This window comes from Loxodonta africana, chromosome 27 (genome assembly GCF_030014295.1).
Source record: "Loxodonta africana isolate mLoxAfr1 chromosome 27, mLoxAfr1.hap2, whole genome shotgun sequence".
NCBI classification, from domain to species: Eukaryota; Metazoa; Chordata; class Mammalia; order Proboscidea; family Elephantidae; genus Loxodonta; species Loxodonta africana.
In genome coordinates, this window is record NC_087368.1 from 32,831,812 (window position 1) to 32,849,350 (window position 17,539).

The following is a 17,539-nucleotide window of genomic DNA, read 5'->3' on the forward strand; positions in this document are numbered from 1 at the left end:
AACATATTGTCAAAAGGATGTATTTTTAGTATATATTTTTTCCCTCCAGTGTTCTCATAGGCTGTAGCCAGGATAGACACAAGCTTTGTTTCCTCTGGACCCAGTTGCCAGGCAGCCAGATGTCGTTATTGTTTTACTCATTCAACAGATGTTCACCTAATAAGACTGCACTAGTCTAGGCAACAGGGAAACTGACCTGAGCAAAAACCTTCTGCGTAAGCACTAACATTCCTGTTTTAAGAGAAGGCAACTAGGTAACTTGCCCAAGGCTGACAGCTGGTGTGGTAGAGCTGAGATTCAAATCCAGGCAACAGTGGACAGTCGTCCAGGTCAGTACATGGCAGCAATAAGGAGGCCGTACCAACAAGTGGGTGTTGGAATAACGCTCACCAAGTGGCAAGGAGGAGAGCAAGAACCACAGACCCTGTTGTTCTTGTATAGTAACAACGACACTATCAATTACTGAGGGCATGTGGGTGGAGAAAAATGAATAGTGTTCCCTTTAAAGAACTTCAAGAAATAATCAAGTTTTAACTAAGGCAAGGATGTTGAAGGGGTCCTCAAAAAACGAGGTTAAGGATTTTTTGATAAGGATTTAACAATAAAAAATGTTCAAATTCAGCAAGTTTTACTACTTGTTCCTCCAATACTAATCTGGCCCCAATAAGAAAGGCCTGTAAAAGATAAAATACTTGATGTTATGAAACAGATGCTCCAGAAGGCATAATGGAAGGTGCGGAACGTTTGGAAGGTGAAGGCCTGGGGGGACGGTGGGGGGTTAGTTGTAAAGGAGCACTGGGTAACTGTGAATCAGCTTTTTTCCCTCCATAGAGTTGAGGAGCCCTTGGCTTCACTGATGCCATGATGCTAAAAGTCTGGCAGCTCATTGAACAATAAAAAATGTTCAAATTCAGGAAGTTTTATTACTTGTTCCTCCAACACTAATCTGGCCCCGATAAGAAAGGCCTGTAAAATACAAAAGGAAAAGGTGTGTGTGGAAGTTATGTTTTTCCTTTTCTTTAAACAAGTATGTTCAGATAAGAAAGATGGGCCCAATAAAGGTATAACAAAATACACTCAAATCAGAAAAGTTTCTAAAGCTTTCCAACAACTTTTTAAGATCTAAGTAAATTAAATAGCCTACTGGACAATTCTTCCTTTCAAAGAGCCGAAAAGGTAATACAGACAGTCGAGGACTATCTGCAAAGACAGTCTGTAGGAGTTTAAACTGGAACAACCATCTCTACAGAGTAACATCTAACAAAGCTGGAAATTCTAACCATGCAATCGCACTCCCATGTTTACACCCTAAAGAAACCCCTACAAATAATCAAGGATGTAGGTACGAGAATCTTCATCGCAGCACGCGGCGGAATAGCAAAAAGCTAGAAACAACCTAAACGTCCACCAGAATTGTGGTCTGTTCATACAACAGAATATTATCTATCGGCAAAGTGAACAAACAGGAGTCACACATTTTATAATGCACAAAAATATGAAAAACCGTACTGGATGAAAAGTCAAATTGCAGAGGGCTATTGAGAATATGCCATTTATTTTAATTTTTAAAACAGGGAAATAATACTTATATGCCTTATTTATGCATACATTCACTTTGGCTACATCAATTCCTTCTATGCAAATGGCTTCCAAATTTCCACTGTCAACTAATCTCCCACATGGTTCTGGGCTCAGAACTCATTAACTCAAGAATCTGAACTTTAATTAGAACACACGACAGTGTACAGTGATTTGACAGTTTGGGTTCAATTTTATTTCACCCTCACTGAAAATATCACTTGAAAACCTAAAAGTACCAACAAATGACAGCTTGGTAATAATGAGTCAAATATTTAATTCATGTAGCTATTTAAGAAAAAAAAGAATAAGAAAAGCAACAAAAATCGTTAGATAAGCAGGTAGAGGAGCACTATTCCTGGAAGGCCGTCCTGCTGGGAGCCTCACCTGGACCGAAGGAACGTCTGTAAAGGCTTTTATAAAATCATCTTCATCAACTGCTCCAGCGCCTCCTTCCTTAGAACCACCTGCTAATTAAAAGAAAACGTATTTTTCAACATGATTTGAAATATTTTAAGACCAAGTACAAAATAAAAAATGACCTTTTCAATATTAATGAAGGCATAATTTTGAAGGACATTCTGTTTTATAAAAAAGCATTATTTCCTCAATAGTCATTTAACAATCTTTATATTAAATTCTCTCTGTAAAAATAGCTGTTGTCATTTCTGGCCCCTGAATGAATCCTGGCTGATAAAGGTGGTACTTAACTTTCTAACTCCACCTTACAGAGATCTGTTTTTTCATGTTAAGAATTTAACACTCGAAATGGACTTTGGCTACACCAGGCATACATTCCAGGGGTCAAGCAACATAAAAACCTATCAAACATATCCCAATGAAGTTTCAATATCTGCCAAAGGAAATATTCACACTTGAAAATTGGATTTAAAAAATCAGCATCATCATAATAAAAAGTACACAGCATTTCCAAAGGTAGGTAAAAAGCTCTTCATCTTAAAAAACAAAAACCTTTGAAGATCTTTTTTATGAGATTTAGTAGGAATAAGAGATGGACTGCAGGATAGCATAACATGAAGTTGTAGGGCAACACAAAACGACGAATTAAAAGAACAAGAAATTTAATGACCTGAAGAAAGAGTGCATGCACACTTGCTATAGAGATATTCAACAATTACAAGGGTAAATACAGTACAAAGCTATTACTTAGATGGTTAAAAAACTGATAAATTTTTCTTTAATATTAAAAATAAGCAAGCAAGCAATTGCACACACACGTACAAATATTCTGAATCACTTGGAGGTATTTTCACAAGTGGGCTAACTTTTTTTACGGCAACATGTGGAAGAGAATTGACCTGGAGGCCCTTGGGAGGGTGTCTAGGGGAGAAGATGTGGCCAGCAAGCAAACACAGAAGGTGCGTGTTATTTGCATAAAATATGGTTACTGCGAGGGCAGAGCGTGCACACCAAGAGCAGGGCGTGCACACCAAGAGCAGGGCGTGCACACCAAGAGCAGGGCGTGCACACCAAGAAAAGTGTTTTGCTAAGGTAAGTCTGAAAGAAGAAGCACAAGCAGAGGCTGGCTGAAGGGAGGCCCAGTGCTGGCTTCCAACTTGTCTACAGCTCCCTCAAACAGGACCCGTTAAACAATCACGTTAGAGGGGATTATTGGGCTAGAACAGAACAAAACAGCTTTGCCCAGTTGTCTAACCATTCTAGAACAGGGGTGTTATGGACTGAATTGTACCCCCCCGCCATTGTGTTGTAAACCCTAACCTCTATTCCTGTGGTTATAATCCCATCTGGGACCGGGTTGTCTTTGTTATGTTAATGAGGCAGGATTAGTGTCTTGTCTTGAGTTGATCTCTTTTGAGATATTAAGGAGGTTAAATGAAAGCTAGCAAGCCTACATGGGGGAAGAGTGATGCCAAGCGACACGAAGGCTGCTGAGGAGCACTAAACAAAAAAGACTGCCTACGAGCAGAAGCTCACAAGAGACAAGGACCTTCCTGCAGAGCCAAGAGCGACAGAAAGCCCTCCCCTAGAACTGGCACTCTGAATTTGGACTTCTAGCCACCTAAACCGTGAGAATATACATTTCTGCTTGTTAAAGCCACCCATTTGTGGTATTTCTGTTACAGCAGCACTGGATAAGACAGACAATGGGTCAGAAACTTCTTCTGTAAAGGGTAAGACAATAAATAGTTCAGAGCCTGGAGGCCATCTGATCTCTGCTGCCCCCGCTCACTTTGCTACTGCTGCAGGAAAGCGGCCAGACGCCCTAACGACCGAGCGAGGCTGTGTCCCGGTACAGCTTCCTACGGACCCCGAGACTTTAATTTCATGTAGCTTTCACATGCCACGATAAGTCATTCATCTTCTGAATATTTTTAACCATTAAGTAAGATTTAATGAAAAATTCTTAGCTCATGGGCAAAGCAAGGACAGACAGCTGGCTGGATTTGGCCCTTGGGCTGTAGTTTGCTGAACCTTGCTCTACAACTCCCCCCAGGGTGGTAGTGGTGGTGGGGCAGGAGGTCGGGCGGATACTGCCATTCGAGAGACGTCATGGTTTCCAGCGTGCCAGAATGACCAGAGGGGGCACACCACAAAAATCCCCAAATATTACTTTAACATGTTCTGCCATTCCTTAAGAAAAGCATCGTAAGTATCAAGAGAAAATTCCATTCTACTTAGTCCTTAACTACTTATAAGGTGAAGTGCTGGGTATGAAAGTAATGTTTCAGATATAGAAGCAAGGAGAACAAAGTTCCAGGCATGGCAAGGGGCAAGTTCTCCTCAGGTTACAATGAAGGGCCTGGCACTTAGGAGAAGGATAAATGATGACGAAATAACATGGCAGTAAATATGCAGCAAACCCTAAACAAATTCACACAAAATTCACAATTTTTAAAGAGAGTTGTACGAATGAAGGCGCCCTGGTGGCACAATGGTTAAGAGCTCGGCTGCTAACCAAAATGTCGGCAGTTCAAATCCACCAGCCGCTCCTCAGAAACCCTACAGGGCAGTTCTACTCTCTCCTGTAGGGTTCCTGTGAGTCGGAGATGACTCGACAGCCGTGGGTTTGGTTTTTGTACCAACGAAAGCACTACTGTCTTGGACTAGAAGAGACAGAGGCAGTCTGAAATGCTAAGAGCCTTCTGGATCTCCAACATTCTAAAAGAAAAGCTGAGAAAGTCACTCAGCTGTAAGCACAGGACGTTTCTTATACAAAAGGAGGAAAGGTCATAGAGGGAGAAAAGAATACATTTTAATGATTTAACGGCAGGCATTAAGGAATACCAAAATAAATGGAGAAATAGTCCACATTCATGGACAGGAAGACTCAGTATCATAAAGATGTCCAGTCTCCCCAAAGAAATGCAATATCAAACCTGCAACAGAGTCTCACGAGAAATTTGCCAAGCTGATTCTGAAGAGCAATGGACCAAGAACTGTTGACACACTCCTGTGGAAGAAAACGGTGAGGCAAAGATTACCTTACCAAATATCAAGGCTTACAAAGTTATCATAAAATAAGTATGACAGCTAGGTTTTGCCACAGGGATAGACCAACTGGCCAAAAGAACAAACAGAAAGCTCAAAACTAGAACCACACCTTGGAATATATCCTAGAGAAATAAGAGCCTTTACACGAACAGATATATGCACACACCCATGTTCACTGCAGCACTGTTTACAATAGCAAAAAGATGGAAGCAACCAAGGTGCTCATCAATGGATGAATGGATAAATAAATTATGGTATATTCACACAATGGAATACTATGTATCGATAAAGAACAGTGATGAATCCCTGAAACATTTCATAACATGGAGGAATCTGGAAGGCATTATGCTGAGTGAAATTAGTTGCAAAAGGACAAATATTGTATGAGACCACTATTATAAGAACTGAAGAAATAGTTTAAACACAGAAGAAAATATTTTTTGATGGTTACTAGGGTGGGGAGGGTGGGAGGGAGAGGGGTATTCACTGATTAGATAGTAGACAAGAACTATTTTAGGTGAAGGGAAAGACAACACACAATACAGAAGAGGTCAGCACAACTGGACTAAACCACAAGCAAAGAAGTTTCCTGAATAAACTGAACACTTCGAAGGACAGCGTAGCAGGGGCAGGGGTCTGGGGACCATGGTTTCAGGGGAAATCTGGGTCATTTGGCATAATAAAATCTATTAAGAAAACATTCTGAACCCCACTTTCATGAGTGGTGTCTGGGGTCTTAAACACTAGCAAGCGGCCATCTAAGTTGCATCAATTGGTCTGAACCTACCTGGAGCAAAGGAGAATGAAGAACACCAAAGACAGAAGGTAATTATGAGCCCAAGAGACAGAAAAGGCCACATAAACCAGAGATTACATCAGTCTGAGACCAGAAGAACTAGATGGTACCTGGCTGGCTACAACCAATGACTGCCCTGACAGGGAACACAACAGAGAATCCCTGATGGAGCAGGAGAGCAGTGGGATGCAGACCTCAAATTCTTGTAAAAAGACCAGACTTAATGGTCTGACTGAGACTAAAAGGACCCTGGTGGCCATGGTCCCCAGACCTTCTGTTAGCCCAAGGCTGGAACTATTCCCAAAGCCAACTCTTCACACAGGGATTGGACAGGACTATAAGATAGAAAATGATACTGGTGAGGAATGAGTTTCTTGGCTCAAGTAGATGCATGAGACTATGTGGGCAGTCCTGTCTGGAGGGAAGATGAGAAGGCAGAGGGGGACAGGAGTTGGCTGAATGGACACGGGAAAACATGGTGGAGAGAAGGTGTGTGCTGTCTCATTAGGGGGAGAGCAACTAGGAGTACACAGCAAGGTGTACATAAATTTTTTATGAGAGACTATTTGATTTGTAAGCTTTCACTTAAAGCACAGTTAAAAAAAAAACTAGAACCATAAATAGATGAAACTTTGACACATGACTAAGAAATAATAATTCAGATCAATGGGGAAAGTAGGAACTACTCAATAATAATGACCCAGAATTTAATAAAATGCTGAGACCATGAATCATCTATTTAAAATATTAATGGAAAACGTACTTCCTTACTAGATATTAAAACTTACAGTAGACATTTTCATTCCCATGAAAAAACAGAAGTTATCCAAATTCAAATCTTTCATTAAAAACTAGAGACCAAAAAGAAGAGCAAATACGATCACTCACAGCCCAAGTGAGACAACACTTCAAACTTCAATTTACACCTAAGTAAACCAAACCCACTGCCTCTGAGTCGACTTTTACTCATAGCGACCTTAAAGGACAGAGCAGAACTGCCCCACAGGGCTTCCAAGGCTGTTATCTTTACCGAAGCAGACTGCCACATCTTCCTCTGGAAGAGCGGCTGGTGGGTTTGAAACGCTGATCTTTTGGTTAGGAGCCAAGTGCTTTAATCATTGCGCCACCAGGGCTACTTTTACCAGTTGCCGTTGTTAGGTGCTGCTGAGTTGGTTCCAACCCATAGTGACCCTACAGGACAGAGTAGAACTGCCCCATAGGGCTTCCAAGGAGCGGCTGGTGGATTTGAACTGCTGAGCTTTCGGTTGGCAGCTGAGCTCTTAACCACTGCGCCCCACCAGGGCTCCAGGCTTTTACAAGTAAGTAAAAAAAAAAAAAAAAAAAAACTAGTGCCATCGAGTCGTTTCCGCTGAGCTTTCGGTTGGCAGCTGAGCTCTTAACCACTGCGCCCCACCAGGGCTCCAGGCTTTTACAAGTAAGTAGGGAAGTATAAATACCCAAGATCAGCAATGCCAAGTCCAGAGCCCTCGCTGGAGAGAAAAATCAGCAGAAATTGTACGGAAGAAAAGGATCCTGGTGATGGTGGAATACAGGCTTCAACTAAGGTTTACTCTCTCCCCAGAAGGAACGGTCTCATTCTAAATGAAAATACAGTAAGCAAAGCATCTGAGACCAATGAGCCAAACAACTGGCTTTGGGGCATGCGATGTGGCAAGACCAGAGGTAAGTACCATTCAGAAGGTGGAGGTGTCCCTTAGTAAGCAAAGGATCTGAGGCCTATGGGCCAAACAACTGGCTTTGGGGCATGGGACGTGGCAGGACCAGAGGTAAGCACCATTTAGAAGGTGGAGGTGTCCCTTAGTAAGCAAAGCATCTGAGGCCTATGGGCCAAAGGCCATGGCTTTGGGGCATGGGACGTGGCGGGACCAGAGGTAAGCACCATTTAGAAGGTGGAGGTGTCCCTTAGTAAGCAAAGCATCTGAGGCCCATGGGCCAAAGGACTGGCTTTGGGGCACGGGACGTGGCGGGACCAGAGGTAAGCACCATTCAGAAGGTGGAGGTGTCCCTTAGAAGCTTGGTGGGAAAAGGAAGAAACAATGGAAGAGCTCCACTGAAACAAGGTGGTATCACAGAGTCAGAAAAAGCCCCTCACATGTCATTTAGCTGGCGGGGGGGGGGGACACCAAAAAACCAAACCCGTTGCCGTCAAGTCGATTCCAATTCACAGCGAGCCTTTAGGACAGAGTAGAACTGCCCCACAGGGTTTCCAAGGAGCGCCCGGTGGATCTGAAATGCCAACCTTTTGGTTAGCAGCCACAGCGCTTAACCACTACGCCACCAGGGTTTCCATCACTTAGTAAAGCAGCTGCGTTTTACTACTCCAGGAGAAGAGGGCTCTTGAGCCAAGGAACTGAGTAACCCTTTCATCCTGGCCCTACAGCATCACCTGTTTTTTGTGTTCCAGGGAAATATAATACTTTATCACAAACAGAAAAATAAACCAACATCTATTCCAGGCTTCTGTAAGAAGAAAACAAAGTAACAATGAAAAGCTGTTCTGCCGATGAGCGTAACCCACTTAAAATAACCTCAACCACCAAGTGAAAAGAAAAAACCTCTAACATAATACTCCAACATGAATTCTAAAGGACTGAAATAGTAATTGCAGGTTTGAAAGAATACAGAAATCAGAAATTCAAAAACTGTGAATAGATACGGAAGATGTGAAAAGATAGTTGGCTAAACACAAGAAAGAAACCTAACAAAGAGACAAAAATCATCAGAGAATAAATACATCTAAAAGTACAGTAGGGGAGAGAGGATAAGAGTGAAAAGACAAAGAGGACAAAGCAAAATACAGAATATGGTTAAAAAGGATCAAAGATCTAAAAAAACGTTAAAGTTACCATACGTCCCAGAAATTCTACTCCTACCTACATACCCAAGAGATACGGAAACATATCCACACAAAAACCTATACACAATGTTCACAGCAGCATTATTCATGATAGCAAAAAAGCTGAAATAACCCTCCTATCTACCAACTGACGAATGGACAAATAAAATGCGGTATAACCATAATGTAGTTTTTAGGTGCCACTGACTCAGCTCCGACTGGGACCCTGTGTGCAACAGAATGACACACTGCCCGGTCCCGCGCCATTCTCACAATCACTGCTATGTTTGAGCCCGTTGTTGCAGCCGCCGTGTCAATTTATCTCCTTGAGGGTCGTCTTCCCTTTTGCTGACTCTCTACTTTACCAAGCATGATTTCCTTCTCCAGGGACTGGTCCGTCCTGTTAACATGCCCAAAGTACGTGAGACAAATTCTTGCCATCCTCAGTTCTAAGGAGCACTCTGGCTGTACTTCTAAGACAGATTTGCTTGTTCTGGCAGTCCATGGCATGTTCAATACTCTTTCTCAACACCATAATTCAATGGCATCAATTCTTTGGTCTTCCTTATTCATTGTCTAGCTCTCGCATGCATACGAGGCAACTGAAAATACCATGGCTTGGGTTAGGTGCATCTTAGCCCTCAAAGTGACATCTTTGCTTTTTAAACACTTTAAAGAGGTCTTTTGCAGCAGATTTGACCAACGCAATAAACCGTCTGACTTCCTGTTACTTCCACGGAGGCTGATTATGGATCCTAGGAAGATGAAATCCTTGACAACTTCAATACACAACCATATAATGAAATATTATTCTGCCATAAGAAGCAATGAAGCACTGACGCATGCTACAATATGGATGCACCCTGAGAACACCGTATGTGAAAGAAGCCAGACACAAGCGGCCATATATTGTATTACTCCATTAATACGAGATGTTTAGAATAGGCAAATCCACACAGATGGAAAATAAATTAGTGGTTGACAGGAGCTGGGGAGAGGGGATAATGGGGAACGGCTGCTAATGAGTACAGGGTTTCTTTGGGTGATGAAATGCTCTAAAATAACACAGTGATAACAGCTGCACACCTCTGTGAATACACTAACAAACCACTGAATTATACACTTTAAAAAGGTAAATTTTGTGATATGTCAATTATATCTCAATAAAGGTGTTTAAAAAAGTATCAAGGAGAAACAGCAACCAAATGAATCAAGAGAACTTCGTTGGACCCTGGTTTGAATAAGAAAAGGTATAAAAAAATCTTCTTAGGACAGGAGGATATTTGAATATGGAATGGAGGTGCTTCAACCAGAGCGAGTTAAAGGAGGTACGGAGACAGCTTACACTGACAGAAAACAAAGGGGCTAGAGCAGCGAGTTAACATCAGGAAGAAATCAGATTCAGAACTTGGAATTTTCTGGAAACAACAACTGGCCTACACTCTTCTAAAAGTCAGTGTCAGGGAAGTAAAAATTGGTGAGGGGACTATCTTAGATAATATGAATGAATTTTCTGCATATGGTAATGGTATCCTGGTTATAATGGACCATGCCTGGAGGTTCTCGGAGATGCACGTTAAATATTTAAGGGTAAAATGTCATGATGTCTACCATTTATTTTCCAATGGTTGAGACATAAAAAAGGCTATGTATGGAAATACATCTACACAGTGAGAGTTAAAGGGCTAACAGTTGCATACCTCTATGAATATACTAACAAACCACTGAATTATGGCAAAATGCTAGTTACTAAATCTAAGCGATGAGTTTCACTGTACGTCAACTTGCTGTAAGGGCAAAACTTTTCAAAACAAAACAGTTTGGGAAACTACTCACTCATCATAAAGCTAGAGTAGGTACAGACAGAGCAGTAAAAACAGAGAGAAACTCAGAAACTGATCAAGACACACATGGTGGCACTTCAATGAGGGAAAGAATGTTTTTCTTTAATTGCACAGACCACAGGCTATGCACAAGGAAAAAATAAATTAAAATGGATATACTGTCACTTTGTTGCAAAAAAAATTCCAGATGTACTGAACAAACTAGATGTAAAAAATTAATGTTTTAGAATAAATTAAACTATTTTTATACCTTTAGACTAGACAGTAGTCCTTCTTATTCAAGTCAGGAAATGTGGAAGTCAAAAAGAAAAGGACAAATATTTTAACTATCACAACAAAAGTTTTTAAATTTTGATGTAAAAATGCCATAAGCAAACTCAAAAAACAAAAAAAAGACTGAGGAAATATTTTAGCCACAGAATAAAAAACTCCAACAAATTGGTAAGACAAAACAGCTGAGTAAAAAAAAGGCAAATAATAGGAACACATAATTCACGGGAGATACGTTAATTCTTATTAATGGATTTAAATATTCTGAGGCTCAATATAAGCTCCATGAGGACAGGGTCTTTGTGCTTTTCACTAATACTTCCCCAGAGATTACAGAAACAGCAGCGCACTAAAGCCTTTAATAAACATTTGCTGGCTGACTAGTGGGGTAAATGGAAAAATGCAAGTTAAAAGAAAGAAGCACCATTTTTTACCCATCAAAAGGCAATAATTAATGAAGTCATTATATCCAGTGGTGCAGAAGGTAAAATAATCCGTCTTTAACTATTAAAATTAAAAAAAAGAAGAAGAAATACAACCAAGCCTCCTGCCCCCCACCACGGCCACACACAACCTCTGACGGAATTGAATCCTCTCCTGTAGAGAAATCTGGTCTACGGAACAGAAGAACCGGGATGTCCAAATACATAAGTACATGGGGATTCACATTTTTTATCACAACATAAAGCTGTAAACCATGACAGTGACAGGGGACACCTTACTAAATCGTGGTACCTCGACAACGTGGGACTACCATACAGCTATTAAGAGACAGCTCTCACTCTTGATATTCAAGGATGTTGTGGGAAAAAGTCAAGCTGCATGTTCACCAGCATGTTTAATATATGAGCCCATTTAAAAAATACGGGCAAAAATAAAATCTCACTTGAGTACCTACATCCATGAACGTGGAGATGCGAAAGGATACACATCAAACTTAACCCTGGCACCTCAGGACAATGGAATTAGAGACATAAGATACCAGTTTGTTTCTGAAACATCTCTGTGTTGTTTGACTTGTTAACAATGATTGTGACTTGGATATTTTTTTAAAAAACCAAACTATGCATTTTAATTCTTTATTAGTAAGAAATGCATACATCAGCTCTAAAAAAGAGAAATAAAAAGTTAATTTTAAAAATCAGCTTAAATTCACAACATGCCCATGTAGAAATAATGCATCTTACCAACTTAACTATATTAGGGGGTATGTGATAAGCACAAGCCTGAAATCACAGTTATTATCACAAAAATTTCTACGGGTCAAATATAAGGAATCTAATGAAAATTCCTCATGTATGAGATCTAAATTACTGTTTTACTCTTTTCTGAGGCAAACCTTTAATCAGTTTCCCTACCTATATGAGGTTTTATGATTTTCTAACACACAAATTTCAATCAAAAAGTAGATCAAATAAAGTATGAAAGGATCAAAATGGAAACAGTAACACTGATTGGTAGAATAAAGAACATGGCAGATGCTGTAATTGTCTTTGCAGATTTAAAACCTTCAGCTGAACACTCCACACGGTCTTCTCAGTGCCTAACACGGAGCCTTGTACACAGCAGGCTCTGTACACAGCTGTAGGTAGCAACAACAACTCAACTGTGGGGAGGTTATCTTCAGTTTGCCTGTTCAAGATCAATCAAAATGACTTGGCTGTTTATACTATTTTCTCCCTTTTCTTATACATACTGGATGTCTCAAAAAATAAATCCTATACAGTGAAATTTCTTTATTGCTTCAGTTTGTACAGGAGGTAACACAAAATTGAGGTCAAAGAAAACAACTACAGTAAATATATATTCTTATACATACTAAACAACTAGGCAACTTACTGGTTTATATTGATAATAATTTACCTATTATTTACTCAAACTATATTTACCCTCCAATCTAAATTAAGATCAATAGTATAAGGGCATCTTATGATGGGCTCGTAGTGACTTAAGGCAGAAGAGTGACTGGCCAATCTCTGGATAATCTCTAAATTCCAAGTGTCAGTAATAATGTTTTGCTACATGGGATAAAAATAGGAAATATGTACAACAAGAACTATTACTTAGAAAATGACCCAGAGATGATCCAAGAGGAAGTCCTTGACAGTAGGCCCAACACTGGGTTCTCCTCTCATCTGTGCTAAGAACCAACCGTCTGACCTAGGCTGCATCATTCGACTCTCTGAGGCTCACTTTCTTCCCCTGAATCTGGGTCAGATCATTTTTAAGGCCCTTCAGGGCTAACGTCCTCTGTGTTTAGTACCTTTCCCTGTCAGTAATGGAAGAAGAAGGAAACAAACAAAAACAAAACGCACAAATGGAAAAGTTAATTGGCTTATATACGGTTCACAAACAAGAAGCTGAGGTCTATCAGGTAAAGCACAGGTAATTTGGATTCTAGGATTAAACGACAAATTCGGTGAGGTTTGTTTCATGAAATATATACAGATTCTCATGACCTTTATTTCTTTAAAAAAAAAAAAAGTTTTCATGATGGGAAAAAAATGAAAGCAATTAGCATCATTTGTGGAAAGATAGAATTCAGACATGCTTAATAAAATCTAAAGTCAGACATAAATGAAGGAAACAAATATAAAAATTCTCTGAAGTTGAGTAAAAAGTTGAGTAAGTCCTACTAATTTGAAAAGGTGGTAATTACCTAACTAAGAGAACTGAAAGAAAGATAAAGCCATTTCAAAGTCATCTTTTGATATCAGATGGGAAACCCAGGGAGAAAAAAAGGCCCTGCCCACTTGGACGAGGGAGCGAGCGAGTGAGTAACTACAACAGAACTTTGAGAACTGATGACTAGGTCAACGATGTGTCTCAATGATTACCTACAAGCCTCAGCGACAAACCAATCGCAAATCTCAAAGTCTGTTACTAATTCTACAAAATGTTGATTATGTAATCGTCCAATTCAATCCATATTTAAAAAAAAAAGAAACAGCCAAAATAATTGGTACAGAAATAGGGATACTCTAACTCAGAAAAGAAACTTCAAAAAGGCAATTTCGACAAGAAATTATTTAAAAGCATTTCTATTTACAATGTAAAAATTACAGGTTTTCTTATTTCTAAAGATTCTATTTTGCTGGGGCTCACGTTAGTGACCTTTAGATGACTGACTTATGGACGCAGAAAGGTGGTGATCAGTACTACAGATTACAGGATGTAAAATCTAGAAGCTGTAAAATCTAGAAGAATCGTTATTTACCCAGCAAGATCAGTGTGAGTGGAAGTGGCAAAGTGGTTTTTGTGTTCTTCCCACTTACTACATGTGTGAACCTGGGCAAGTTACTTAACTTCCCCAAATTTAAGTTTGCTTATCAGTAAAATTGGGAGAATAAAGTGCCTAACTCAGGGTTTGAGGTTTAAATGAGAGAATATATGTAAGAACACTCAATAACTCTTTTTAAATTGTAACTTAAAATACCAGAGAGGTAGAAGTATTTTTAAAAAATAAGGCACCAAATCACTGAGCCAAAAGAACAGGGTAAGTGTTTCCCTAATTTTCTATTATGAATTTCCAAGTGTTATTCAGAAAATAAAGACTATTCAAGGGAATTCGCTTTATCCCTATTCTAACTAGTAAAGCACAAAGGTGACACTTTAGACACCCACGTAATTGGGGTTTTCAGAGCAACAATATATTTTTCAATTCTCCTCAGCTTAAAAGGCAAACAATTACAATGTGAGTATAATAGGTTGGCAGACTGAGGCCAAAGAATAAAATAAAACACACACTAAAGGTTAAATATGTGTCTTATTTGCTTTAATGAAATGGGTAGGACACTTAGACAAAAATAGCATACCTCTCTTTAATCTTGACAAGTATCTCTGGAAGAAGTAAATTAAACCCTAAAACTTCAAAAGGCGATTCAGTCATGATTGCAAAGACTGACCTCCCTTTGGGGTGGGGGTGGGGTTACTCTAACCTAAAAAGAAATCTGAAAAAGCCCTTGGGCTCTGACTGGTTTGCACCACTATTACAGACCTCCACTACCATATTCCTTTACGTAGAAACTAACCATCTTTCTTTGTTGGTTACAGACCGAGGAGTAGCGAATGAAATGCTGTGACTGAATTATCAGCATTCCGTGTACCCTTACAGGGTGGACATATGACAGGAGAGAGATAACAAGAGGTGGGGCAATTTTCAAGTACTAGCAAGTTTCACACTGACAAACAATTCACCCTCCCTGTATAAGTTACAAGGAGGCAGAGTTAATGCAACATAGAAAAGAACTAACATATCCAGTATTGGGACGGGTTTGTAACTTTCTGGAAGACACTTTGCCAAACTGAAAAAAAAGAGCCCTTAAAAACACTTGCAGCAAATTCAGTGAATTTTAGAAATTTATTCCAAGGAAATGATTGGAGATGTACCAAAAGATATAAGAGTAATGACACTGTTTATAAAAGAAACTATAAACTGGAAGCAATCTAGGTATTATTTATCCTTGAGGAAATTTCAGTTGGTAACTGAGGACAATGAGAAAGTGCTCAGGGTAAAATATTAATAAGAAAAAGGTTATACGTAACTATATACTCAATGGTGTCAATTTCGTCAAAGAAAACATTTGTATGTGTAAAAATAAGAAGAAAGTAATTAGAAGACAGTACATCGTAATTTATTAGTAATCGCTTCTATGTGCAGCAGTATTGAGTTTTAATCCATGAGCACCTGTACTTTAATCAAATACTGAAGATTCATCTTTCAGGAATATTAGGGGAGCGAACTCTATACTTGAAGAGTAAATTTAGGTCCCTTCCAACTTAAAGATTCTACAACTCTAAGAAAACTTTTTTACAACTCCTTTAAAAATTAAGACCAGAGAATCTAAAGTTAATTTTCAAAGAAGGACTGACAGCCAAGAATGGCATTAATTTAAGAAGCAATATCAGTATCTTCTGCCTAGGAGCTCTTTCCTAGATAGGAAAATGGGCAATGAACCTAAAAGAACTGTGGCAAAAAAAAAAAAAAAAAAGGATGAATCTGCAATTGAAAAAAAAAAAAGATGAAGGAGAAGAAAGGATGAAGGTTTCTCCTTGATTTTTCTCAAAACAATTTCTGCCTAGATGCTAAAGGCATAATCTGTATGAGTGATTACTAACTACAATGATGAAGCTGCCTGACGTTTTCCCACCCAGCAGGGCCATAATGCGGTAACATTTGCAGAGAGGGGAACATCCCATGTTAAGAAAGTCTCTCCTCTTTGAAAGAAGAGTCTCTGATTATGTCAATGTGGTTAACACCAGAATTATGGGACCTTTGGCAAATAAACTACAATCTCAACTTTCATCTAAAAAAAGGCAGGAAAGCCTGAAAAACAGCTAATTAGGAACCACTGGGGCCCAGACTGGTTCCTAATTAGCTGTTTTTCAGGCTTGGCCCAGATGAAAACCCTGGTGGCATCGTGGTTAAGTGCTACGGCTGCTAACCAAAGGGTCAGCAGTTCAAATCCACCAGGCGCTCCTTGGAAACTCTATGGGGCAGTTCTACTCTGTCCTATAGTGTCACTATGAGTCGGAATCGACTCGAGGGCACTGGGTGTTCTAGGTGGCCCAGATTCACAAAATGTTAGAAATTATCACGTGTATTTCAATGTTAATTCGTTTCAAGTCAAATAAGCCAGTCTCATGAAATAATTATAATAGAATCATAGATTAGAATCTATAGCCCAAAATAAGAAAATAAACTCCTTGTAATAACTGAAAGTAGCCGTTAGCTACAAAAGGAAATCTTCAAATGTGATATACTTTTTTGTAGAGAGGAGTAAGAATGCTTAACATAAAATATCATTTGACAGGATATCATAACTAATATCTGGATGAGAGTATACGCCTATAATTAGAAAAACAAAACGAAAATAATTAAAATTCTAAACGGTTACTCTAAATAGAAAAATTAGTAAGACATTATTATTTCATAGCATTTCCTTCATTTATTTATATGCTTACATATACTATATTTACTCGTTTATATGTACATACACAACATACACACATAGATATCATACTATCTTGCTAGTTATGTGGCAAATAAGATAGGTAAAGTACTTACAATAGTTTTCCTATAGTTAGAATATCAGATAATTTGGAAAAAATATTTCTGGTTATATAGAATGATCAAGGGAACACAAGTCTTTACAGAACCTGGCCAAAAACATACAGTTTACCTTTATTTCCTTTTTTGAATAAAGGAACTAAATACTAAAAGAGAAAAAATGAAAACCACGAAGACCATGATTTTCCCACCAGTTACTGCCAACGAGGTAAATATCTGTTCTCCTAAATTATCACAACTATCAACACGATTTAAAAAAAAGAAGAAAGCGAGAAAGGAAGAGAGGCTACTGCCCTTTAGCATTAATGTTGACCTTTATTCTTACCGGATTCATTCTCTCAGCGAGACCCATAGAAACTAACATGCGAAATGTACTCAGGGCTTTCAAATCAGTATATGAGAGGAGAAAAAAAAAAAAATATATATATAAACCATATGCTACAAAAAATAGTTCTACTATGATGAGAAAACAAACTACGCCCTACAAAACTGCATAAAACTTGCTTTTTCTCATTTATTTTTATCCAGAAGCAATTTCTGAGGCAATTTTACCTGACCACCACCCATTGCCTATTGTGGTAAATATGATTCAACACTCGGTGTCTCCAACCGTCTTCTCAATGCTGGAGAATTTAAGACTCACTACTTTG

At 39.1% G+C, this 17,539-nt stretch overlaps 1 protein-coding gene across 16 annotated transcripts in view; it reads right to left on the bottom strand.

The window, feature by feature from the left end:
* The window catches only part of CLASP2 (cytoplasmic linker associated protein 2), a 186,655-nt gene that overhangs the window by 108,575 nt on the left and 60,541 nt on the right, over positions 1 to 17,539 (bottom strand). For 9 of the 16 annotated variants that reach the window (XM_064277441.1, XM_064277438.1, XM_064277443.1 and 6 more), the window contains one exon: positions 1,966 to 2,048. In XM_064277441.1, the coding sequence (XP_064133511.1) occupies positions 1,966 to 2,048 (83 nt within the window). The remainder of the gene's footprint in view (positions 1 to 1,965; positions 2,049 to 17,539) is intronic. The other 7 variants (XM_064277442.1, XM_064277439.1, XM_064277447.1 and 4 more) reach the window with 1 other exon arrangement.